Here is a 26251-nt window from a genome sequence, read left to right on the forward strand (position 1 = left end):
CATATCTGACATGATTACTATTTCAACATTCAGAATAATGTTCTGCTCTATCAGTGAATGGAATCTAATTGTTCATTAAGGCATTTTCAGCATCTAGAGCTCTTTCTGTTACATCAATGGTAACTGTGATGATTAGCGCTAATTCTCAGATTAATAGAATCTCCATCACCTTGGGAAATGGGCCTCTGAATATGAGTATAGAGGATTATCTTACTTGGGTTAACTGAGGTGAGGATACCAACAGGAAGTGTGAGTGGCACCATTCCTGGGTCAGGTCCTAGACTGAAGGAGAAAACTGACTACAGAGCCATGAACCAGCTCTCTCAAGCTCCCGCCCATTTAACTTGCAGTGATGGACTATGACCTGGAACCGTGAGCCAAAATAAACCCCTTCTCACTTACGTCACTTTTGTTAGAGCATTTTACAACAGCTACTGGAAAAGAAACCAAAACAGTGCCTGATAAACACTTACTGCTTGAAGGAACTAATATATAAATTTTTAGACAAGAAGGGAAACAATCTCATTTTCAAAAGACATAATTGTCATGCAAATATCAATAACATGCATGTGCATCGATAGATAATTGAAACTATTTAACATTTTTTAGTTTCTTTCATTGGGAGTTATCAATTTTAACTTTTCCTTAATTACCTTGTATTCTTATATAATGTTTACATAGCTCTTTAAGACAGTAAATTCAAGGCTAAAGTTGTGAGTTCAAGGATAGTCTGGGCTATATAGTAAAACCATGTCTAAACGTAAACAAAATCAAAAGGAGAAAATAACCAAATGCTGTATATACTGAACTAAAATTTGTGGTTACCATTATTTCTGTTAAAAATTTTATGATTGCCACACTTAATTTCATTAAAGTATTATTCCTTTATTAAAGGATGTCATACTCTTTGGTTGACTCACAGGGTTTTTTTTTTTTTTTTGTTTTAAATTGATTGTTTAGCATTGACGTTAGGGTATAATTTTTGAGTAAATTTAATATAATTTGAAGAGTTTGTAATTTATAGGACACAAAGTTCAAAGAGATAAACTAGGCCTCAAAGCACAATGATGTTTATTGCAGTTTTCAGTATTATTTACTGTTTCTATTAAACAGACCCTGTTTAAGTTAGAAAAGCAGAAACTATTTGATTGTCTTTGACCTAAAATAATGATGCTAACATGGGCCTTAATTCAGGGTCCTAATTAACTGACTTCAATGTTCTCTCTTCAAGAGAGGTTATATTGAAATTCTTTTCTCATGTGTATCATGCCATGATAGTGGAGACCTCTAAGAGTTTTCACACTAAAGAAAACAGGCAAATAAGGAGACATTCCTTTCCAGAATTCATATATATGTTATAATAGAACCTCCTGTGACCAAGGCAGTGGCTTCATAAAGGAGTCGGGTGTATCAGTTCTAAAAATGGGAGAACTAAACAGAAGCTTCCAATATAACACCAGTGAAACATCCAAGAAACAGGCTGTACCATATACATACATACATACATACATACATACATACATACATACATACACATATATATATGCTATCAAAATTGTGAAATGTTTAAAGACAATTATCTTAAAGTTTTTGCCTGACTTAACTTTTCAAAATTCCTTTCTTAAAGCAACAGATGACATAAATTTACATAACTGGATGGGGCCAGCACCCTGTCACTCAAAGGAAACGCTGTAAAGATCTACCAAAAGACGATGCAGTGATTTGCAGACTGCTTCTCAGACCTCGGTACCTGGTGGGGAGAGCACAGCTTCTTGTCGCCCGTCAGCCGGTTCCCATCCAGAGAGAACAGGAAGCTTCTCCGCTTGACACTGTCTTCAGATTCTGACTTGGGAAACCTGTCCCCCTCGGTTCTGTGGTTTCCCTCCAAATGCTCCCTCTGCCTCCTCTTCTTCCTCCGGTTCCTCCATTCCTTGGCACTCTTGGAGCTTAGCTTAGAAGCTTCGGAAGAACTCTCCAGAAGTTCCCCTAACCCTCCTATCCCACTGAAGTCTCTGGATGCTGCGGAGGCTGCAGCCACTGCCTGTGGAGAAAGGAGGCCAGGAGATGCTTACAGTGAGCGCCTGGAAGCGGGAGCGAGGGCAGACAGACGTCTGCCACCTAAGAGCATCAACTAGGAGGGGCAGTTCTGCACTCTGGTTTATTACTTAGCAGTAGCCTCTACCTTTAACTGGCATAATACGGTGTACCTTACAGCAAGAACATCCCAGCGTTGCATGTGGTCTGCACTGGCTTGTAATGCTAAACTCTTCCGAGGTTGACTTTAGTTCAGGGGACATTCGCTGACCTGAAAGAACTCGGTCTCCACTTAAGGACACGTGTTTTCTGGGAGCTGGGTCCTTTCTGACCACTGTCCCATGATTGTGAATAGGCGTGTGGTCCTGCTTCCTTTGTATGCTTTTTTTTTTTTTTTGGGGGGGGGGACATTTCTAGCTCAGGGTGTGGTGGTGTATATTTGTAACCCTAGCACTTGGGAGGTAGAGGAAGGAGGGCTGGGAATTTGAAGCCACCCCCGGGCTACATAGTACGGCCCCATCCCAAGCCCAGCCCAAAGCAAACCTCTAATGTGTGACTGTTTTACCTTAGATGTAAGAGCTGGCAGTGGACGGGCAGTTCCTTCTCATCTTTGGCTTGGATTACACCTAGTCCTATGGTTTACACCTCTGAGGGGTTTTAATTCCAGACAGTTTTTTGTTTGTTTTCTTTTCCTTTTTTCTTTCTTTCTTTCTTTCTTTCTTTCTTTCTTTCTTTCTTTCTTTCTTTCTTTCTCTCTCTCTCTCTCTCTCTCTCTCTCTCTCTCTCTCTCTCTTCCTTCCTTCCTTCCTTTCTTTCTTTTTTGTATTTCAAGACAGGGTTTCCCCGTGTAGTTTTGGTCCCTGCCCTGGATCTCACGCTGTAGACCAGGCTGCCCTCGAACTCACAGAGATTCGCTGGGCTCAGCTTCCCAAGGGCTGGGATTAAAGGCCTGTGCCACCACCATCTGGCCAGACAGTGTTTTCAGTTGTAAAATTTTAAATATTTACAAATTTTGTACACTTGTTACAAATGATAAGCATATCAATAAATAAATTACTGATTTTTTCTTAAGCGTATGAGACCATCTCATACGTTTTATTTGTGTATCTCTGCATGATGTATTCTTATAAATTTTGAGGTTTTGGAATCATTAATGAACCCAAGCCAGCTTTGTGGTAAAAACATAGTGAATGTTTCGCATTTTCATCATAGGAATAATATTTTTACGCTGGAAAAGATTTAAGCATGACTTAGTAAGGATTTGGAACGACACAACATGTATCAAGCCAAGTGCTCATTAAGTATGTTCCTGTTTTTAAACATAAGTTCAGGGTAGAAAAGATTCAATTAGGACAATATTGGTCACATTTTTTGCATGTGTCATTATCAACTATAAATACCTCTAATGCATCTACCATTCTGTCGATCTCCGTCTTGGAGTGTAGGTCACACCAGCATTTTATTTTTTCCTTTACAGTGGCAGGTGTGACACCTGCCATTGAAAGTCCTCAGTAAATACTTGCTGAGCAAAGATTCAAAAGACATCTTACTGTCAACTGCCTGGCACTCGTGTGGCGTGGGGCACAACTTAGCTTTGATTTTCAAGATCTCACAGAAAGCTGTGTGGGGATGGCGTGTGTAAGGGCAATATCCTTTGGAAAAGGATAAAAGTAAAACCCATTTAATGAATTTTGTCAGCACCGTGTGCTCTGTTCCTTCCTGAGAAGAAGCAAGCCCTCTTCAGTAATTCTGTTTTTCAACCTCATGTTAACTAAAATAAAAAGCCTTAAACTGAAGCACACTATGTTGCAGCGTTTCTTGGGTCGGTCTCAGTGGGCAGTTGGGATGCTGAGTACAGTCTTGATTTGTGTGTTGGACTCAGCAATACAGAACATGTAACACAAATATATGTTATATCAAGCACTGGACCCATACAGGGTCCCTGCTTTAAACATTGATATGAGACAATGCTGACATGTAACTGAAACTGTAACTCATCATTTAGCTGTCTATAAAATTGTGTATGATAGTCACTTTTAAAAATTTTTGACTGTCCATCACTTCTTAAATCGTCCATGATGACAGATATGGAAGAGCGAAGATGCTGTACAATATAACTAAGTATATGCATTAAAGTAAATCAAGAAAACAGTTGTTGATAGCAAATTAAATACAATACACCCTGTGTGATGCTAAGAGGTACATAATATGTATTGGTGAACATATGAATACACGTGCATCTTTGTTCTAGCCAAATAAAGTCCTAGTTTTCCTTTGCTCCTTGTGCAGACACAAACACAGGGCTTCCAGGAGTGCTTATCTTTTATAGACTTGTTTGTCCCCAGGAATGTAGGAAGTAGTGGTAACACTCTCTGGCCACAGTCCTGAAACAACCATTCAATTTAAATCACTTCTGGAGTTTGTTTTGCATATGACACAATTTCCCTGCCTATTCTGAGTAACAGTTCAGACAATTCAAATCCAAAACAGATTTTTTTTTTTTAAGGCAACAAAAGCAACCCATGGCACAACACATTTTCCATGTCACTCAACAACTCAAATCTGTCACCTGTTCCACTTTCAGAGACTTGTCGGCTCCCTCAAAGGCAGATGTTTCCTGCCATCCCTCATGTCCACGCACCTGTTTACACACAACTCTGTGTTGCTGCCAATGTCCTGCTTGCTCAGACTCATAGCCAGTTATCCACAACTAACATCCTGAACTCCTCTCATAACAAATGGCAAGTTAGTACTTAATATTTATGTAGGTCACATTTTCTCAGGACATTTCTCTATGGCTCAAAATAAACTCTATAATTTATACTGTCTATGAGTCCTTAAAAATACAATCACATAGCTAATTCTTCATTTTAAAACCCTGTTTAAAGCCATAAGACATTAACTATACATACTTCAATTTATATTAGATATCTTAAATGTCATGATTTCAAATTGTATCCTATAGCTTACTCTAATATTTTCCCAGTAGACCTATTTAGCCTGGGATAGGCTAAACTGGGTAATATTGAAATTCAAAGGTCACAAATTAAATATCAAGTACAATTACAGTGATTGGGGATGGAACATTTTTGTCTAATGTTAGCTTTTCCATTTTTAAAACTTGCATTTGATTTTGTGGGTCCACTGAACTGTGTGCATTTCCTGTCTACAAAAATGATTAAACCTACAGGACCTTTAACAAACCTTAAGTAAAAATGAAATTGATGCTGTGTTTCATGAGGGCATTGGCTAGATGGCAAGTTATGAAAGGTCCTAAGTAATGGACAAGACCTGGGCTTCATTTAAGTACACACAGCCTCATGGTGCACTAAACCCTCTTTCCCTTCCTCTACCCACCATTGACTGGCCATTATTAACCATGTTACCAGTAAAAAACTAAAATGGACTTGGTACTCTGATTTCCCCCAAAATACCCCTTTCCCTGAACTATGTTTTGAGTGATATAAAGCTAATGCTACAATTACGGTGATTTGGCCACTACAATACAATAATTGATTATTGAGTGGAGAATGACACATTTTTAGCTGATTTAGCCATGAGATAGACAATCAGCCCCTTTAAACTCTTATTAGATATAGTCTAAACCTAGTTTAGAATTTTATTTCTGAAGTTTAAAAGACTGTACACTTTTAATTTATGTGATATTTTACCCCAAAGTAACTCCATTTCATAAAATACTTATTCTTATATTGTGTTATCTGTGTAGCTTTTGCAAGAAACTTAGAATAGTTGAAAAATTAAATGTTGGTTCTATAAATTCCAAGTATAAATTGTAATTCAAATAATAATTCAAAGATCTATGTCTATTCATTTGAAAAAAAAAAAAACTAAAAAAAAAAAAAAGCTGGTATGTAAAATACCTCCACTTCTAGCCCAGCAGGGCTAGCCAGATTTTCTTTCTCCTGAAATAACCAAGACAATAGAAAAGTAGATAAAAAGTCACTTCACTTCTCGTCAAGATGTTCTAAAACACTGGGAAATGGGAAAGCATGAAAGCTCCAATAGTGTTGTAAATATGGCCTCGGACTCACAGACTGAAATGCAGTGACAGGGTTATCACTGTAGACTTCATGAGTGGACAGGGTGGTGCTGGAATAAAGGATAAGCAAGCTGGCTATGGTTCACAGGACAGGCACGCAAGGACAGGTCTAAACAGGATAGAACCCTGGAGCTCTTTTGAGCTTCACCTTGAGTACTGAGACTACTCAGCAGTGTGTGTGTGTGTGTGTGTGTGTGTGTGTGTGTGTGTGAGAGAGAGAGAGAGAGAGAGAGAGAGAGAGAGAGAGAGAGACGAAGACACAAAGACGGAGATGAAGTTTCCTGAGGTGAGTATAGAGAGAAGGCATCCTCCACCTATACTACATTAGGAATGTCCTGACCATCTGTTCTAGCAAGCACTTCATTTTAAAGGTCATTGAGTATTATTTAGGGAGATGGTAACTCAGTTGTAGATGATTAATCATCTTTACATTAAATACTACTCTGGTCCTATCTGCCAAATCTTCAAATGTTTGAAGATGTGAAAGCATCAAACTGATTCATGTTGAAACTGTCTCATCACAAAGACCAAGAATTTTTATAGGAATGCAAAAGTATGCAGTGACATCCAAAATGAGTTCTCTAGAATTTAATTGAGAATTTTCAGAACTTTACAAAGGAAAAAAATGTAACCCAAGATACAGAAAAAAAATTTAAAACATACAAAAAACTGAAACAGATACTAGACAAAACATTAGCATGGTGCTACAACTGTGCTATCTATGTTCAAAATGTTAGTTAGAGACAGCCACAGTGTCTGATAGGAAAAGTATGCTAGATGGAATTAACACCAAACCAGTCAATATAGCAAGAGATGATCAATTTGAAGATATTGATAGAAAAACTATCCAATATGGTGTAGACAAGCTTATTTTAACACTTGTTCACAACTACAAAGACTCAAAATATCCTTGAAAAGAAAACCAAAGCTTGAATGATAACAGTTCATCCATAAAACTTACTATAAACTTGCAGTAGTTCAGAGTTTCTCTGTGTAACAGTCCTGGCTGTACTAGAACTTGCAGAGATCCACCTGTCTCTGCCTCCCCAGTGCTGGGATTAAAGGTGTGTGACACTACTACCTAGCTGGGCAATGATTTTTGACAAATGTGCCAAGTCAACTTAGCAGAGAAATTATATTTTGTACCAAAACGGTTTTGAAATGATTACCTTTCTACATATACAAAACAGAATACACACAGCTAATATTCTAGATATACATTCATTTATAATGAGCATTGAGCACAAGGTAATACAGAAAGCTATATAACTTTGGGGGCCAATACAGGGGGAAATCTGAGGCACTAATTTAAAAAGTAGTAGTTTAGCTGCCACCCCAAAAGCATTAAAAAAGAAAAAAGTAATGAATTCTGCTTCATCAGAATAAAAACATTTGCTTTAAACCTATTATCAGATGGAAAGCCAGCTCCAGCAGATGTCAAAGACTTGTACTCATAGTGTATAAAGACCACTTCAGACTCTGTAAGAAAACAAACAACCTAAAAAATGAAAACAAAACAATATAAAAAAAAAAAAAGAAGGAAAGAGGATTTCAGTACCCACTTCATAAAGAAAGGCATGGAAGAAAGTAAAAACATAAAAAGTTGTTCTGCTTCATTAGTTGTTTGAAAACTGCAAATTATAACAGCAAAAGTCCTTATCAGCATGGCCTACACAAAGACTAACCATGCCAAGTGTCATCAGCGGCAGTAGGAAAGGAGCTGGGGACCCCAACAGTAAGAGATAGCAGCCAGGCTCCCGGTGCAGCGACGCACAGCCTTCTGCTGGCAGAAACTAGAGTGCCCACCCCACACCTCTTAGTCTAGTCCTGTGTTCCCATCTCTTCAACTCGTGACTGCCTTAGCCACTACATACTACGTTACTCAGTCACTACATAAGCTTCAGCCCTGAAAATCTAGTCACTTGATTTCAGATACAAGCTATCTTGATGATATAGAAACTCCAAGGAAGTCTGAAATGTAGCCATTCACAGAGGTTTCTTAGAAACTTTAGAGATGAATTAACTTCGGTATTCAAATTCAAAGGTTGCTATTGGAATGCAACATTATTAGTTGGAAATCTCGATTATGTTTCTTAAACCCCACCCTCAGTTTCTGTGAGAATATTGCATATTAAGTCTTAACCTTAATGTAGTCCTACCTATTAGCTAATTTCTCTTTGGTATATGATGTGTAAAAAGTTTGACTCCAGTTTTATGAATGATAAAACTTGCAGTAGCTTGCAGTTTTCCAATGCCAATAGCTACATACAATACAAAAATGGCAGCTCCGGCTTGGTTATGATGGCCAAAGACTCCTAGTATGAAACTGAAATAGCAACAAAGCACTGACAGTCACTCCATACCTGAGCCTCCTCCTGCTGCTTCTTCAACTGCTCCAACATCTGCTGAAACTCTGCCTCTTTCTGTTCAGCCTCCTCCAAGGTGGCCTGATTCTGTTCCTCATAGGCCATGGCCACCACAGCCAGGATCAAGTTGACCAAATAAAAAGAGCCCAAGAAAATCACCAGGACGAAAAATATCATGTAGGTTTTCCCAGCTGCACGTAATGTCTAGTGTAGAAAAGGGATAATTTCATTGATGTTTTAATATAATAAATAAAAGTCAGACTACAGGGCTGGGGATTTAGCTCAGTGGTAGAGCGCTTGCCTAGCAAGCACAAGGCCCTGGGTTCGGTCCTCAACTCCGACAAAAGAAAAAAAAAATCAGACTACAATAGTTAGAAATCAGGAAATCAATGGCTTTTAATATTCAACTATTTTGACCAAATAATTTTTGGTGTTCAATGAGCAAATACATACACATAAACATAACAATCAGATAATCAGCAGTATGATTGCCATACCATTTGACATAAAAACATTTCAAAATAGTACTTGTTTGATTTACATTAAAATATCATTATTAGACTTCCTAATGCAGGACCATGATATAAATGTCATGCTTCCACATTTGGTACAGATTCAGCAAAATGAATTTCATATAAGAAATTCCCCATACATGTACTTTCATAGTGTGAGTACGTTTGAGTACATATGTGCATGTATATGCTTCACATAAGAAGCTCTCCATATGTTTTTTAGGTACCTATTCCTATATATGTATATTTCCAGAATGAAGCCCATAGCAGAGGGCCTTTTATCTAAGAAACAGTATATTGTGTGTATGCATGTGTTTGTACAGGAAAGAGACAGGGGTGGGGGAGAGACAGGAAAGGGAGGGGAGAGTAGGGGAGAAGAGGACAGGGGAGGAGAGGAGTCTGAGGAGGATTCTAGGCACATCCACTCTCATAGTATGACCTCCTTACTATCCCTGGGTGTTACAAATAAGTACTTAGAATTTTGTATGAGTTCATCAACACAAATCCTACTCATGCTGTTTAGTTCTCACCAGCTGATAAAGGTTTTCCCAGTAGTCTTGAGTCATGAGTCGAAACAGAGACAAGAAGGCCCAGCTAAATGTGTCGAAGCTTGTGTAGCCATAGTTGGGGTTTCGCCCAGCCTTCACACAGATGTACCCTTCTGGACATTGTCTGTGAAGAAAAAAAAAAAACAATGGTGGGGTGTCAGCGAAAGCACAGCAATTTCCACCATCACTCTTTATTTATAGGAATTGTCAAAAGCCAGAGTTGTTATTGACAATGAGGCTTTCGTTTCAAGAACACTTTAGCTGATTGCTCACAGGTGAAGTTTGTGAAGAGACAGCAGCAGAAGACGGAAGAATAAGAGAGTCAAATTTATGGCCGTTTGGAAAGATGAGAGTGTAACAGCCAGACAGTCCTGTCCTGATGTCATTGTGATGCATGCTTCACAAAGTGGTAAGAATCAATAATTTAAAATTAAGGAGAAAGTGTCAGCAGGTAGGGGACATAAGTCAGCAAGATGGCCTGTTAGCAGTTCTGTGGAGTTGTCTGAAATAACCTCACATTTCAAAACACTTAGTTTTATGGAAACTATGATGACAGTAGAATTTCCTGCATCTTGATGTTCAGGTCTTAATGTCAATACATACATCATCATCAACTCCAATCTTACTCAGTTTTTCCTTAGCGTCCTTCTATTCCAGATAGGTTTCTCCACTCAAGTTTGCATTTTCCTCCCTGTCTAGACTCAGCTCTTTGGAACAAATTGAGAATGTCATGCACACTTAAAAACTAAGAGAAAATCTCTTTAAAGGTAGGGCATGTTCAAAAATCTACGTGGGACTTTATTGCATGGGGTATTTGTCCACAGTCTAAGTTTTTTTCATTAGTATATAGTCATAGGTATTTATTTTATAATTTGAATGATAGTTTATTTCTTTGACCTCTGGGTGTTGGTAGAATTTTCCTGCCTGGCCCACAGTCAGGACAAATCTCTCTTACCTGCCAGTCCCACAGTTGCTCAGACCCAAACAAGTAAGCACACAGAGACTTATATTGCTTACAAACTGTATGGCCGTGGCAGGCTTCTTGTTCTCTAGTTTTTATATCTTAAATTAACCCATTTTTGTTAGTCAATAAGTTGCCATGTGGCTCGTGGCTTACCAGTACCTTACATCTTGCTTGTTTTCACTTCCCAGAATTTTCTTCTCTGCTTGTCCCACCTATACTTCCTGCCTGGCTACTGGCCAGTCAGTGTTTTATTTACTAATTAATCAGAGGAACGCATTTGGCATACAGAACATCCCACAGCAGCTGGGAGCTGTTTGAGTTGGTACTTGCAACAGACAACCTCCATGATTTCATACCTTTTACCCTGTAGCACTTTTTAACCTTCTCACATATTTCAGACTAACCTTTTTCTATTTCCTGAGAGAGCATTAGAATTGGGCACTCCTCTAAGCAGCCCTGATTCCTCTTAAGGAGAGCAGTATCAGAACACCAAAGTCTGGGTGGCACTTAGTGTCTATTGTTACTGAGCTATCAGTACTTCTGGACCCCTCAGCTGATGGAATAATAAAGTACCTGTGTGCATTCTCACTAATGATGCACATGCATAAACACACAAATATTTCTACATGTAGCCATTTGTGTTTATATTCAGCCACACTTGGAGTACATCTCCTATCTCGAATTATAATCCTTCAGCACAAGGATCATTCTAGATCTCAACTGTTGCTTGTAACTTGGCACTTTCACAGTGAACAGCCTGGCTCCTACCATCTCTTTCCATTTTCTCAGTTGTTCAATACCAGTGTACATGCACAGGGGCTTTGGGATTGGCTATCCACACTATTGTGGGAAACACTTTATTGCTAGGCAACTGCTCCTTTCTCTTTAGTGTCATAGACTCTACTCATAGCCTAAGAGAAAGTCAGCGCATTCACTCATTTCTCTTTTACCTCACATTTTTAGGTTATTTCACATGTTTGTTCTATCTTTAAATTTTCTTGTCATATATTTATTATGATTATATATATTAATTTTATCTTGGAATCCCCACGCCTCCCAGTGAGTTTTAAAGTTGGCATCAACTATTTTCTTCTCTGTGTTCCATGGCTTGACAAGTGCTTAGTGTATTTACCATTGAAGACTCACTCAGAGTGCTGTTCCCACCTTAACTACACTGTATTCTTCACCAAGCTCACTCTCCATCAAAAGTCCCTTTAAACTCGGATCTTTTGTTCATCTTTGCTCTTTTGTTCTTTTCAGACATTGTGTGATTGTAATCTTAAGAGTATGTGGCTTTTTCAGGTTGAATTTGTTTTCCTTTCTCACATAGGAACGTGAGTTTCAGATTCATGTATCACTTAGCAACATTGAATTATGTGTGCATACAATAGTGTATGTGTTTACTTAGATATACAATGATATCGTGGCTGCTTCCAGTTTGGATTGATTTATGTATACAGCTGAGGAAAATAGTAGCTTGCAGATTTCTATGTAAATGTGTTTTCTAAATAACTGGCTCTCCATCTAGCCTTGTGGTGACATGGCTGTTTATTTTCTAAGTATTTTTCAAACTCTCTTACCAACAATCATCTATGATTTAGAGATTGCACTTCCTAGAGAGGCAGTCATTCTTATTATTTACACATAAGGCATTTCTTCCACCTTTTTAAAATAAAACTTTCACATCTTTATTAATCCTGTTGTTATTATTATGTCCTTCTTACCCTGCATCGGAGCCATTTCCACAGAGCAAAGGGTCTTTTTGTCCATCCAAAACATAAAAATGGCCTGTTAATATAAAGAATAACCAATTTGATTTCATATTAAATTCTATTTACATTAAAAAACAGAGCAGAGTTGGGGATTTAGGTCAGTGGTAGAGCGCTTGCCTAGCAAGCGCAAGGCCCAGGGTTCGATCCTCAGCTAAAAAAAAAAAAACAGAGCAAAGTTGGGGGCTGGGATGATGAGATGACTCAGTGGGTAAAGGTGCTTGCTTCTGACCCTGACAGCCTGAACCTGATCCCCAGGACACACATGGTAGAAGGAGAAAACTGAATCCCACAATTCCTCTCACCTCTTTGTGTGTGTTGTTGCACACAGGTGTGACACACACACACACACACACACACACACACACACACTTTTTTGCGATAATTTTTTTTAAAGAATTTATCGAAGTTTGATGTTATTTCCCAAGGGTTCACCAATAAAGAGGCTTCACACATAGAGTCTGAGTTGTTTATAGTTGAAAACTCCCTCCGCAACACTAAGGCTAACTGATAGCGGCTATGTGTCTTACTATCATCCGCGATGTAATCCTTCCAGTTAAACGTGCTCAATGTTACATTAACAAACGTCCCGTTTGAACCCGCTGTGCCATTGAAGTAGGAAGTAGTGTTGGTTTCAAAAGCAGAATCGCTCGGAGGCCACTGTAAGCATTTATTCCTCAGGTTGCCCATGAAGAGCTGCAGGCCGATTAGGGCAAAGACACTGAGACAGAACACAGTGAGGATCATGACGTCAGAGAGCTTCTTTACCGACTGGATCAGGGCCCCCACGATGGTCTTTAAACCTTTGGAGAGAGAACTCTATGTCAGCTGAGGAGCAGTGTGACATACGACAGGATTTCCTCTTCCTAGGTACACACATTCTCCAGCTCCCATGAATGGCAGCTCAGCTACATGGACATAGAAGCTTTATGGACAGCTTCAGGACTTGGAAACAGATGGAAGGCTGACTTTCTATATGAACACCATGCTGCCAGAAGGTTCTGACCCCTGGTTCAACAATCTTCGGGACGTTCTTTCTGTGTGATATCATGTATTGCCACAAACATGTAGGAAACTAAATTGTGGTTGCTTTTTCTTTCAGTTACTGTGTTTCATGAAGCTGTTTCTCCCAACCCATCCTTTATGCCAGCCTATAGGAAGCGGTGCTTAAAAGGCAAAATGAATTTTAAGACTGTAAAGATCTCATGCCACACACATGCTGCTCCACAACCTTTTCTCTTTTATTAATTATGATCTATTTTTGAAATAGATCTGGAGCAAATGGTAAAATACAAGACAGTCAGTAAAGCCATCAATAGCGAAGCCTTACCAGAGAGCAAGAGAAAAGACAGACATCTTAAATGAAAGAGAGGTTACAAAACACTCATTGATGAGATGTGGATGTCTCATGCAACTTTCTGTTAAACTCAGAGGCTGACTTTATGAATAAGGTTGAAATTGCCAACATTTTAAGGAACTGAACTAACACAGGAACACTCTTTGGCATTCTTGAATGTGACAGACCTGAATAACAAGCAACAAGGCCAATGGTGGGTTTGCAACTCCAATATTATTATGGTATGTTTAAAGTCAGCCTCGGTGTTTAACCTAGCTCTCACCTGGAATGACTGAAATTGTTTTCAATGCCCGGAGAACTCTGAACGTTCTCAACGCTGAGACATTGCCCAGGTCCACAAACTCTGTCACATATCTGTAATAGGGAGTTCACACACAAACACAATAACACACAAGAAAAGTTGGAGATATAAGGGCCTACCACCTTACACCAGTTTCTTCTTACCTGGAATTACAGAAATAGTTTTCAGAGCTCTCAAGACTCTGAAAGTTCGAAGGGCTGAAACATTGCCTAGGTTTACAAATTCTGTTACATACCTGTAGGATTAAATCAGAGTTACAGATAGTTTTGGCAAAGTTCATTTTAAGTAACTAATGCTGGGTTGGCATCTAGAGCCCCTTGAGACACACAAACAAAACTGATATAAAGCTCAGGGTGCCAAAGGCTGAAAGCTGCCTTTAAGGGAAAAAAATATTGCTTTATTTCAATTAATTTTTATTTACATGAAGATGATTGTTTGCAAGATTTATTGCAGCACAGTCATTTCTATTAAATTGTAGTTAATGAGTAACTTGATTTTGATGAAGATAAAGATGGTAGGATATGAAGAAACTCCAGTTATTGCTCAAAGAAATGAGACAATAAAATAATTCCATGTGTTGCTAATTTGCTAGACATATCTACCTTCTAATATTTAGTCTAATGCATATTATTATAATGTATATGGTATAGAGTTAAGTTGACTAAAAAGAAAGCTCTGTATTCAAAACATATCTTAACTTGATTTATAAGGTTAATAGTTCATTCCTTAGAATTTATCAGATAAAAATAATTACTCACGCCATCACGATGACACTGAAATCCAGCCAGTTCCATGGGTCACGAAGGAATGTGAAATCTTCTAAGCAAAACCCTCTTGCCAAAATCTTTATAAGTGACTCAAAGGTATAGATCCCAGTGAATGTATACCTAGGAAAAGCACCGAAGGCACAGTTAGCAACTGTAGAGAGGAAATAGAAGAGACAGTTTTGAGCATGGCAAACCCTAGCATTTTCTTTTTAAATTTTCCAAAACTTTATTTATTTTGTACTTACCCAAGAATCTTTTGTTTGTTTGTTTGTTTTGTTTTTCGAGACAGGGTTTCTCAGTAGCTTTGGAGCCTGTCCTGGACTAGCTCTGTAGACAGGCTGGCCTCAAATTCACAGAGATCTGCCTGGCTTTGCCTCCCGAGCTTACCCAAGAATCTTAATTATTCTTATTAGACTTAGTAAAGAATTAAACTAAAGAGAAAATAATGTATTTGTCATAAATATATTCCTAAAAACTGTTGTTGCTAAACTACTAATGTTTTAGAACAATAGTTTCTTTGAGGGTTAGGGAGGGTGAATATGATCAAAATACCCTATACAAAATTCTCAAAGAATTAATAAAAATATTCATAAAAAGGGATAATTGTTTCCCATATTTTGTGGATTATCATTAATCTTGAGCTCTTAGAGTTTCTAAGTAGAATGTAAGCCTAAAGGTTAGTGTTCTAACTGCTAGGGGACAAGTAAAAATAACTAGTCAAATTTAACTTTCAGTAGCCACATAGTTGATGTCTTCTTTGAGAGGCATCGTAGTGTGGACCCATGCACCTTTATTGAAATATTCTTATTCAAGTTTTCTAATGGTTAAATTCATTTAAGGCTATTGATAGATTTTATTTTTTATTTTTGAGTCAGGTCTTTTATAGAACTATAAAACTGCCTGATCTGTCCTATGTCTCCTTCATGTATGCATTTATGATCCCATAACATGCATTAGTTTTCTAGGATTTCATGTCTGTATTTGCCTAACATCCTCAGATCACATATAATAAATTCTTCAATCTAATTTCATATTCAAACTTGTTTGAATCCTAATCTCCGCCTTCAAAGGGCAAGCAGCTTTTGAGTTTGTGGTCTATCATTGTGTATTCTAGCCCATTTCTCTGAGTGATGGCAATTTAAGTTATTTCTGTTTCTTCCAAAAATAGTGGAGAGTACTTGCTTTTAAACACCATGTTCTTAAAAAGTACAATTTGAGCTTATTTTTCAGAATATTTCATCTAAGTCATAGAAACATTTGATTTTCTTATGGCAACTCATTGTGTTTTCCAGCCTACAAATCGCTTATATGTACAGAGTGTTAGGATTAGTGTTTGTGAAATGCTTTTCGTGAGATGTTCCCTTGTAGGGAGGAACAAAGAAATAGATGCAGAAATCATCACATTCAGTTTCCCAAGTACATTTTCTCTCCATCCCTCACCCTCACCAAGCTCAAGTGGTTACCGGAGAAGTAAGCATAATCGCCACTTACAAAGTAGCTGAATATTAAGAGTAGACACATTTTACCATGCCACACTTGTGTGGACTTGTATTTTAATTTGGATGTTTGTGTAATGCATGGCATAACCTCTACCTTCACCTCAGAACCGAGGTTTCTTATTGTCTTCTTTTTTCCTTGGACTCCATGTAGATTTGTTTCTGTTTAGTTTAACATTTTAAGTTTTTAAAAATTTTTTTTCAGTGACAACCATAATTTTGCTTGTTTCCCTGCTATGATGCAAAAACTACCACATGTAGTGGATTAGAAAAGTTGTAGTTACTTAACAGAAATGTGCAAACCCGAAACTCTGTAATGCTAAGATTGTCTTGATAGTATGTATAGCTTCTCTAAGTTACTACTTTCCCTTAAAATAAGACACTCAGAGCTAGACAGATGACTGTCTTCCAAAGGACCCTGATTGCACTCTATACTCCAGTCTCAGGGCATTCAACATCCTCTTTTGGTCTCCTTGGGCACCACACACACATGGTGTGCAGACATACATGCAGACAAAACACTCAGACACATTAAAAATAAAATAAAAAAGGTTCATATCTAAATGTTCCCCTGACTTAGCTTTTAGTATTATATTATTAAAATGAAATGAAATTTGTGTGTGCTTAAATGCTTCAATCAATCTTACTAGAAAAAGTTTGTACACAGCTGTTTTTATAGTTATTTCCATTTTGTTAGCTGTAAGTCATAAATGGTACCTGGTATTTTGGTTGAAAGAGCTGCTTCAACCTACAAACAGGATCCACTATGACAATAACATCTAGAAAATATTTTCAAATATTCTCAGTGATCCTTTGCTGAAATATAAATTATTGACAAATGGTGGCTTAGAATGGCATAGTAATTTTTCATAGTAATCTCCGAAAGTGCTAATAATAAAAATTGATGTCATTTGCTTGGGCATCATTCTCAAAACTATAGACTCAAAATACAGAAGTGTTTAGCTTGAGTTACAAAAATAGAAGCCACAAGTCAGACCATTACCACAAAGAGACTGTGAGAGAATCTGAACGTGTTTTCTTCATTTCAAGAAGTTGTTCCTACTTACTCTACATTCTTCGTCCAGTCTGGAGGGTTGCTCAATGTCATGAATACACAGTTGGTCAAAATAGTGCACATGATAAGCATGCTGAATAAAGTAGACTGTAGTTAAGGAATAAATGTCAATTCATTATAGACCTATAAAACTTACCTAACTCAAAAGATTCAAAAACATGAGTTAACTGTGAAATTAATCTTACTTAGTTGGGTTAAGACAATGGTTAATGAGAGAAGTCAAAGCCTTTCATATAGCCTGATGCTCTTTCTAAAAAGTTTACACTGATTAGGAATTCTCTTCTAAACAGATCTGCAGCAGGCTCATGGTGATGATGGTGATGGAACTCATTTCTTTATACTTTACAGCAGGTATAGGGGTGTTGTTTTGTGCTACCAAGGTGCCATCATTTGCTGTTCTGCCAGGAGCATTGTTCTTGCTATTTCCATACAGATTTCACTAGAAGGAAGTTCATGTGACAAATCATTTTATTTTAAAATATAAACCTTTCTAACATCAAACTTCAGAATGAGAGAATCCTTATGTACTTCAAAGGTTACCTCCTATTTGCGGTGTCCATATGATAATATGTTTTGCTTTATTTATGCCTGTCTTGAATTTGTCTATAGAAAATGCCCATCCTATTAAATACCATCCTAAACCTATTTTGTCATCACTTCAAAATCTTTTATAATCTGTGCTTAGTCTCCCCATCACACGTATTTTTTTTTCACTATTAAAATTTGCACATGTCTATGTCACACTGGGAATCCATTACAGCACCTTTAGCATGCAGAGTTAGTATTTTACCACTGAGCCATATCGCAGGCCCAGGAGGAGTTGGAAGGTTGATAACTTTTTGATATATTATTATCCAGGTACATAAGATATGCAGCAGTTTCATGAATATTTTCAGAATGAAGAAAATAAGGAAGAAAGCAAGAAAGGAGTTGTGGATATGAGGGAAGGGAGGGAAGGAAAGAGGATGAGGGGAAATGGAGGCAAATTTGCTGAGGATAGACAGCCAATTAAGACATGAATTTTGGAGCATTTGTTAATATGTATAGTGACACTGACTATATACGCTATATAGTGTATACACTGTAACAACTGTAACAGGATAGACCTCAATAATAAATGACTTAGTTGAGGCTAGTGAAGGGTTAGAGAATTTGCTCTTGTTTCTGCTGTACAGTATGGTCCATTGACATGCTTTCTAGCACGGCTTCATATTTGCTTCTACAACCATGGTAATAATTTTATGATAAACTTGTTATATAAATAACAGAAGACCATGGAAATCAATCTCTTAAGCTAACAATGTTATCATTCACTGCAAAGAAATTTTATAAATATTAAAATATGAAAAAGGCATTTTATTGGAAATCCACCATTAGAAATAGCATTTGGACAATTCGCATGAAAAGGATATGAATGTACCAAAATCTTAATAGCAATTTTCCTAACGGGGTTTAGCGGAGTAAGGATGTACAGGGCAGAGGTGGCACTGAATCGAAAAATTGCCTTCCCTTTATTCAACACCACAAAAGTCTGAAAGAGAAAATACAAGGGAGATTACTGAATCAGACACGCAAGCTTATTCAAAGCATTTCCAACGCACACCAAGAGCTCTTATCTGATTCGCTTGTTTAAACATGTTCATTTAGATTAGTCAGAACGTAACACATCCTGTTTATCAGACACAGTCTCTGTGTTTCCTCTCTAAACATACAGCCACAGTAAAGGTCCAGCTGTATGGACCAGTACCTGGCCAGTCTCTAAGCCTCTAGACTTGTTGATACAAACTGATAGCCCTACACAGTCTTTTGTTGTTGTTGTTTTGTTTTTTTTGAGACAGGGTTTCTCTGTGTATCTTTGTGCCTTTCCTGGAACTCACTCTGTAGCCCAGGCTGGCTTTGAACTCACAGAGATCCGCCTGCCTCTGCCTCCCGAGTGCTGGGATTACAGGCATGTGCCACCACTGCCCGGCGACCTACACAGTCTTTTCAGTCAAATTCCACAGCCTTACAGAGTTCACTTTTGTTTGATGCTTGCCATCTGTCTCCAGCTTTGATGGCTTTTCAGGTCATTCTGTATGCAGAGCTGGTAAGATAATCTTTTCTAAATATTTCAGTCATATCAAAATTCTAACCCCAATTTTGTGGAGGCCTCCCACTTCATCTCTGTAGTTGCTGATTGAAGACATTTAGGTAAGTCACAGAGCCTGATTTTGTTTGCGGAGACAGACCCACTTTGGAGCTTATGCTGAGAAAGACAGCTGCATTGAAAATTAATTGTAAAGGCATGACTTCAAAGGCCACGTCATAGTTAAAAGTCTACGATCTGAAGCATACAATCATCACCTTAGCATTTAAGCTATGCAGAGCCATGATGACCTATCAAGGCCCCCGGGATGGATCACGCTTTATTTTTTACCACTAGAGTCATCTCTGTTCCAGTCATGTGATCCCCATGTCAGTCCCAGTCGGAGCCTGTCCACCCCTTCCTCTGGCTCTGGTGGACATGCTCCCAGAATCAGAGACAAAGGCTAGACCTGTAGAAAGGGCTATCCACGTCCAGGTTGACCCAGCTATCATGACCGTCAAAAAGAAGTTTTTAAAACACCTTCATGCTGGAATGCCCTGGGAGTACTTCAGAATTGTCAATACTTAAATTTTGGAGACAGGCAGATATTTAGGTATTTTAAACACTCCATTCTCCTCAGGTAATTCTAATATGCAGGCAGTCATATTACTTAATCCTTTTTTCCATTCTCAATAGCCAAATCACCCTCCCTCACATTCTCCCTAGATAAATCACACTACCTTCTAATAAGTCCCTAGCTGTTTCTCTTGCCAATAAGTCTTCGTGTAGTACTTTACACTCCTTCACATGTGCTTGCAATCACCATCATGTAGCTATTTCCTCATAGGGGTCATTCCTGGGAGAACCTAGTTAGATGTTTTCATAAGTGACTGGACACAAAGAACCTGCAGTCTATGGTTGCATTTCTCCCCCAGTAGTTAATAGTATGGTTTACAAATAAACACTTGTTCTAATTAAACATGGCTTTACCTTTAAGGCACTGTTCACCTTTATGACATCTGTTGTATGTACTGCTTTACTTAATAGCATGTTTGTACCCTTTAACTAAGGCTGTATCCATACATTCACAGTGACAAGCTACACGCTCTGTTTGAAAAGGCAGGCAGGAATGTTTATACTGTGAGCAGAAAGGGCAGGGACAAGAATCCTCTCACAGCCCTTCTGTGTTTACGACCGTGGAGCCAACCATTACTAACCACTTCCAATGAACTGAGCTCCATAAATTCTAGGAGGAGGGCAAGTAAACTATCCCTTACTGCCATCAGGATTATCTACAAGTGACCATGAACCTTGCCAAGCCTGCCCTTGAACTACAGGAGCATTGGTGGATTGTGACAAATTCACAGTCAAGCAAGTCAAGATCCATTTAGGCATCAACATCAGCAACAGTGTGTAAAAGTTCACAATAATTTGAAGTGCATTAACTCATGCTCTTTGAAACAGTTTCTCTGAAAAAGCAATTTCGACTTGCAGCATTAGAAGGGGGTTTTATTTTAAAGATATCTCTAAAAATAGATTAAGCAGGAATGAACGGTCCTTTTACATATGAAGCCCTCTGCATTTCCAGAGGTTAGCCTGTGGGTGTTAGTGGGTCCTAGCTGATGAGTGTAATGCATCTGCTCTGAATTTGCAGCTCAGGTAGGTATAGGACACATGCCCGATGGCTTAGAAACAAGGAGTAAAATTCTGTTGTTCTCCACAGTGAAAGAGTTACACGGAAATGTTTGATCTAGAGTTCTGATGCTATTGAATGATGTACCTACACCAAAAATTACATGAGAACACACCAGATGGCTGGGTGGGAGATAAATAACACCAGCTCTGTCGTCAGGTTTCTAAGTAATGATAAGCGGCAAAACACCTTGAAAAGATTGGGTGCCTATTGCCACAATCGTTTTAAACACTGTGGCTGGTGTGTTGCAGAAGTTATTTTCTTCTCTGGAATGCGGGTTGCTTCTTTCTTCTGGGTGAATACTCTTGAGCTCACTTAAATTCTTGCTACTGTGAAAGAAGCAGCATTACACCTCAATGGAACAGTACTGAATTTAAAAAAAAAAAAAAAAGTGATGCAACCAACTTTTGACAATCTTATTTGACATGCACTGCTCCTGCAGAGAGTTTGATCAGCAGTCAAAAGCTCTAAAGCTGGGCAGACGAGGCTCATATATCCTTGGTCTGTCCCTGATAGAGTGTGACTCTGGTAAGGCATTGCCCATGGCTTTACTTTCCCATCTGTAAACTGAGTCTAACAACAGCAAGTGCGTCCCTGGCTCATTGGTATGAAGTGAACTAGAGTGTTCAAGTGGCTCCTAACATAGGGTGAGCCCAGCAAATGTTAGCTATTATTATCCTGCCACTATTTTTAAGCTGTTAACCTGGCCAACTTAAATGCTATTAAAATACATTGTGGTATTACTCATCTAGTTATATTAGGCACTAAGATACATCACTAATTAGCGACAGCAAATCGGTACATGAAGCTCTACAGCTCCCATGTTGCCTTTTACATACATTGTCATATAGTAACATGGCTTCGAGCTATGGTAAAATTCTGAGTTCATACATTAGCTCCTCCCTTTGTCTCCTAAGAGTCACATGTCACTTTTTGGAAAGTAGTGCCCAAATCCTCACCCTCATAGATATTTCATAAATGAAGCTAGGCAGCCAACAGGAAAGGGGTAAGGTGATATAGAGGTCTCCCATGATGGTTCAGAGTTACTGCCAATGAATTGTGTGCCAAGTCTGGTTTCCAGCTTGGAGTGAGAAATACCTGTCCTTTCCAGTGCACAAAAAACAATTCTGTTTTCTAGTGGCAGATTCAAATTAACCAAGCTTGAAAGCCTGACCTGTAAGATCATATGCTAATCAATTTACAATAAAATGTGTATGTTATTTTCTCATGCGGAAGAAGAATTATAGTGATGATTTTCCCTCAGGAAATCTTTGAGAAAACAATTTATGGAAGAAGAGTCCTTGTTGAACATGGAGTCCAAATAGCTTACTTAATATAATGGTGTATGGGGGGGGTATTTAATATCATCTTTTAGGCAGCCAAGAGTAGCCCTTTCACAAAGGTGATGCTGTCCTTGGGAAGGAAATTCTTTCAATGAAAGTAAACATAGCCCTCCATTGGTTAATATTTCTTATTTTCTCCTCCACCCCTGCCCACTGTAAGCATAACAACCTGATTGGCTCCTTTAAAAAAGTAATACCTTTATCACGTCAAAGTAAAACAAACATGTGTCCTTAAAATAATTTTAAAAACATATTCTTTGGGTTTTGGAGCTCAGGCTGTACTTTTAGCTCAGGCTGGCCCCAAGCTCATGATCCTTCTGGCTGTCTCCAAAGCTCTGGGCTTCTAAGTATGTAACAACACATACGGCTGCAAATGTATATTTTAGGTTTATTTTCCCAGTTTCTGAGAGGAGTCCCTTAAGGTTAATAATTTATTAAAAACAGAGTTTCTAAATTTCAAATATTTCTTGACTATCTCTGCAGTAGAGTACTGAAACTTATTTTGGAAGCATAAGAATATATATTTAAAGCCTTCACTTTCAAAGGACATAACTTTTAAAAGATTGATTTTATTTAGATGTGTATGTGATTGCATATGTGTGTACATGTGTGTGAGAGTGCTCACAGACTCCAGAGAGAGGAACAGATCTGGAGTTGACATTGCAGACAGTCCTGAGCCACCTTACGTGGGTGCTGAGAACCAAACTGCAGCCCTCGGTAAGAACAGCAAGTGCTCTTAACCACAGAGCCGTCTCTCCATCACCAAGACTAATAACCTCAAATTGTATTCCACTTAAAGGATGCAGCATCTACAACCATTGCTTTTTAAAAGTTCTATTTTGACGAGTAAAGGTATTCTGTTTCCTTGCTCAAACCACAAATCATCAACTCAAAATAATGTTATTCTTTACAGTGACTGTTTTATTTGGATAAAGGTAAGCTATAAATTGTGGCTAAAAGGTGCCAAAATATCCATTTAGGAATTAAAGCAGTATCCTTTATTTAGATTCTCTATGAGTTTCACAAAGTTGGTTTAACTATAGAAATTGTCTAATTCTGGAAGAACTTATCAGTTCTTTTAAATATCAGGAAACATAGTCATTACTGTTCCTTTAAATTATGGGAGGATTATTGTCGCTATTATTATTTATCATCATTAATATTTTCTCTTCTAATCTTGATATTTCTTCCTTTGTGGTACTGTTTTAACTATTTGTAGATGGTTCTAGAGTTTAGCCTAGCACAATCTCAACAAAGCCTGTAGGAGTTCCTAATCACACACCAGGTTAGAGGATAAAGACTAAAAATGTATGCCTCAGTAAACATGCTTCTCTGTGAATTATCTGTCTACAGGGAGAGACAAGTAGATCACTGTCTTCTAGAACACAGACGATTGTAAGAAACATCAGCTGAGAATGAACTAAAAAATAAGTATAACATGCACCCTCTTTCACCCTTATAACTACAATGTTGCTGTCTATCAAGCAGTTAAATGGGTTAGCAACAGCAGATATTTATCTTTGCTGTCAACTGTAAGTTTTCTCATTATCTTGATACTGTGAAATGGTAGAAATTGTTTATGCTTATTCCCCTTTAGCAGAAACGTAACTTCTTACGAATTTTCTTTGTTTACTTTACTGTGCTTTAAGATATGTGGCAGAAAAGAGCACCATAAAATCTTTCACAGATGAAAATTACAATTCTCTAACATATACAAGCCCCCACTTTGCACATCTAATTGAGAACGCCTTGGCCAGGCAAAATCAGCACTCACTTTCTTACTGACATAGTAGGGGTCCAGGTCCTCCAGGGGCTCCGACACCATCTCTGGAGGAATGTCTCCATAGATAAATGGAAGGTTCTTCCCAGCTTCCAAGTCACTGTTTGGCTTTGGTTTGCTCTCATCATCAATGTCTTGTTCTTTCTTAGGCTTCCTGGCTTTCTCTTCTGCAGCACGCTTTTCGATAGCAGCAAGAGATTCTCGCGTGAAAAGGCGGAAGCTCTCAGGTCCTGGGGGTACCAGCAGTGTCTGGGCCATCTTTTCATCCTGCACATTTAATTACGTTTAGCTTCTTGCATAAGAATTGCCTAAGTGGATGGAAACCATGCATGAATATTAGGAAAGGCAGAGAAGGAATAAGAAAGAAAAGCCTGTGGCTTTGGGGAAAACAATATTATGCTGTTTTGGTAATTAGCTATAAATTTTAACTGAGAAATAGCGTTCAAAATGATTTTCTGTTATTTCAAATATGTTTCAGTGATTTAAAATAATAAATATCATAAACAGAGCAAAAACCCGTTTTGCACACTGATTGGCTTAATTTAGCCATTTTGCAATGTATGCATATCTCAAATTATACACAGTATATAGGTTGTATTGGTTGATTAAAATAATAAAACATTAAAAACGGTCTTTTCTGAGGCCTTGAATCCAAATGTATTATAGTCCACTTTTGTTAAAAGAACAATGGCAGTAATGCTTGTCAATCAATTTGTTTAAGGGGACATTTTTTTTTTTTACCACATTTCCTGCATCACAATATAATAACTTCCCAAATAAGTGTTTATTGCAATGCAGTTATTGTGATACATGCCTGATTCATTGCATTACAGGATAGAGGAAAAAAAATTGTCTAACCCAACCACATTCTACTTGTCAGCATCATTAACTGAATCACTGAAAAACATCTCAGCAGCAGCAGCAGCATAATAAAAGCCAGTGCTTCTAAAGAGATCTATCTTTTAAAGATACATATATATCTTCCTTTATGTGTGTGCATATGTACTCCTGTTCATTTGTGTGTAGGTATACATGTGTGTGGATGCACACGTACATGCAAATACGCATGCACTTGTATACCTGTGTGTAGATGCCAGAGGACAATCTGGGTGTCACCATCAGGAACACTATGCACCTTTGAGGCAGTCTCTCATTGGCTAAGAGTTCACTGAAGAGGGTAGACTGGCCCAATGACCCACCCCTTTATGCCTCCCCTATGCTGGAGAGGAGTGGAGAGAAGGCAAAGGCTTGGAAGGACCTGGCTCAATTTCTCAAGGGAGGTAAAATAAATACTTCTGCAGGAATTGTGTCAGTCTGTCAAAAATCCAGGAATCCAGTCATATGGACATGGAAACAAAAGTAACAGTTGCGTTTTTGTTTTTTTTTTATTGTCCGCAAAATCTCATTTTTAAATTCCAAAAGGGAAAGTAGAAACTTTGACAACAATCAAATATGATGTTCACACCAGTCATCTTGTAGAAGGATCTGCAGCTATGGAGTCATTGTGACATTGCCTCCATTCCCAGCCCTTCTAGTCTTGGGGCAGTTCACTCCTAAAACACCTTCTGACGCTTGGCACGTTGCTGTGTGGAAACACTAAGCACACAGATAATGAGAAAACCTGCACTGCTTATTAAAGAGAACAGGTGATATTGCTTTGTTTTTATTGAATTTGTACTGGAATTACTAGTCCCCTGATGCATTCCAGTGGCAAGAAATGTTTTCAACCTGAGAGGACTTTAAGTCAGTATTTATAACACTGCCCCATCATACTGAGCCCTGTCAAAATGTCAAATCATTCTTTCACTAATTTTGTAAAGCACCTGTGTTGTGACTCTGAGTTTTTGGTTTGTTTTGATTGATTTATTTTTCCAGATCAAGTTGCATATGGATTAGAAGGGGAGATAACAGTTCCATTTTACTTAGAGATGAAGTAACCATTTTATTTTGTGCTGTTCATAGCAGGCAGCACAAAACCGAACTAACACTTTCAGTAGGTCCATTTGAATCCATTCTAGGTAGTGCGTTTCTTGATTATTCAAGCCTGGGTCTCCCTGCATAGCATTGGCTGTCCTGGAATGAACTCTGTAGACCAGGATGATCTCGAACTCACAGAGATGC

The 26251-nt window shown here is 38.2% G+C and overlaps 1 protein-coding gene across 8 annotated transcripts in view; it reads right to left on the reverse strand.

The window, feature by feature from the left end:
• The window catches only part of Scn3a (sodium voltage-gated channel alpha subunit 3), a 112951-nt gene that overhangs the window by 57998 nt on the left and 28702 nt on the right, over positions 1-26251 (reverse strand). For 4 of the 8 annotated variants that reach the window (XM_036185572.1, XM_036185569.1, XM_036185568.1 and 1 more), the window contains exons 3-12: positions 24125-24438; positions 18662-18780; positions 17242-17331; positions 14670-14798; positions 13873-13964; positions 12784-13056; positions 12209-12272; positions 9503-9644; positions 8458-8664; positions 1751-2041 (exon numbers count right to left, since the gene is read on the reverse strand). In XM_036185572.1, coding sequence (XP_036041465.1) covers positions 1751-2041; positions 8458-8664; positions 9503-9644; positions 12209-12272; positions 12784-13056; positions 13873-13964; positions 14670-14798; positions 17242-17331; positions 18662-18780; positions 24125-24388 — 1671 coding nt within the window. In that variant the 5' untranslated portion in view covers positions 24389-24438. Of the gene's footprint in view, positions 1-1750; positions 2042-8457; positions 8665-9502; positions 9645-12208; positions 12273-12783; positions 13057-13872; positions 13965-14054; positions 14147-14669; positions 14799-17241; positions 17332-18661; positions 18781-24124; positions 24439-26251 lie in introns of those variants that run through there. The other 4 variants (XM_036185567.1, XM_036185573.1, XM_036185570.1 and 1 more) reach the window with 2 other exon arrangements.

The sequence above is a fragment of the Onychomys torridus genome, chromosome 4 (assembly GCF_903995425.1).
Source record: "Onychomys torridus chromosome 4, mOncTor1.1, whole genome shotgun sequence".
In the NCBI taxonomy this organism is placed as follows: Eukaryota; Metazoa; Chordata; class Mammalia; order Rodentia; family Cricetidae; genus Onychomys; species Onychomys torridus.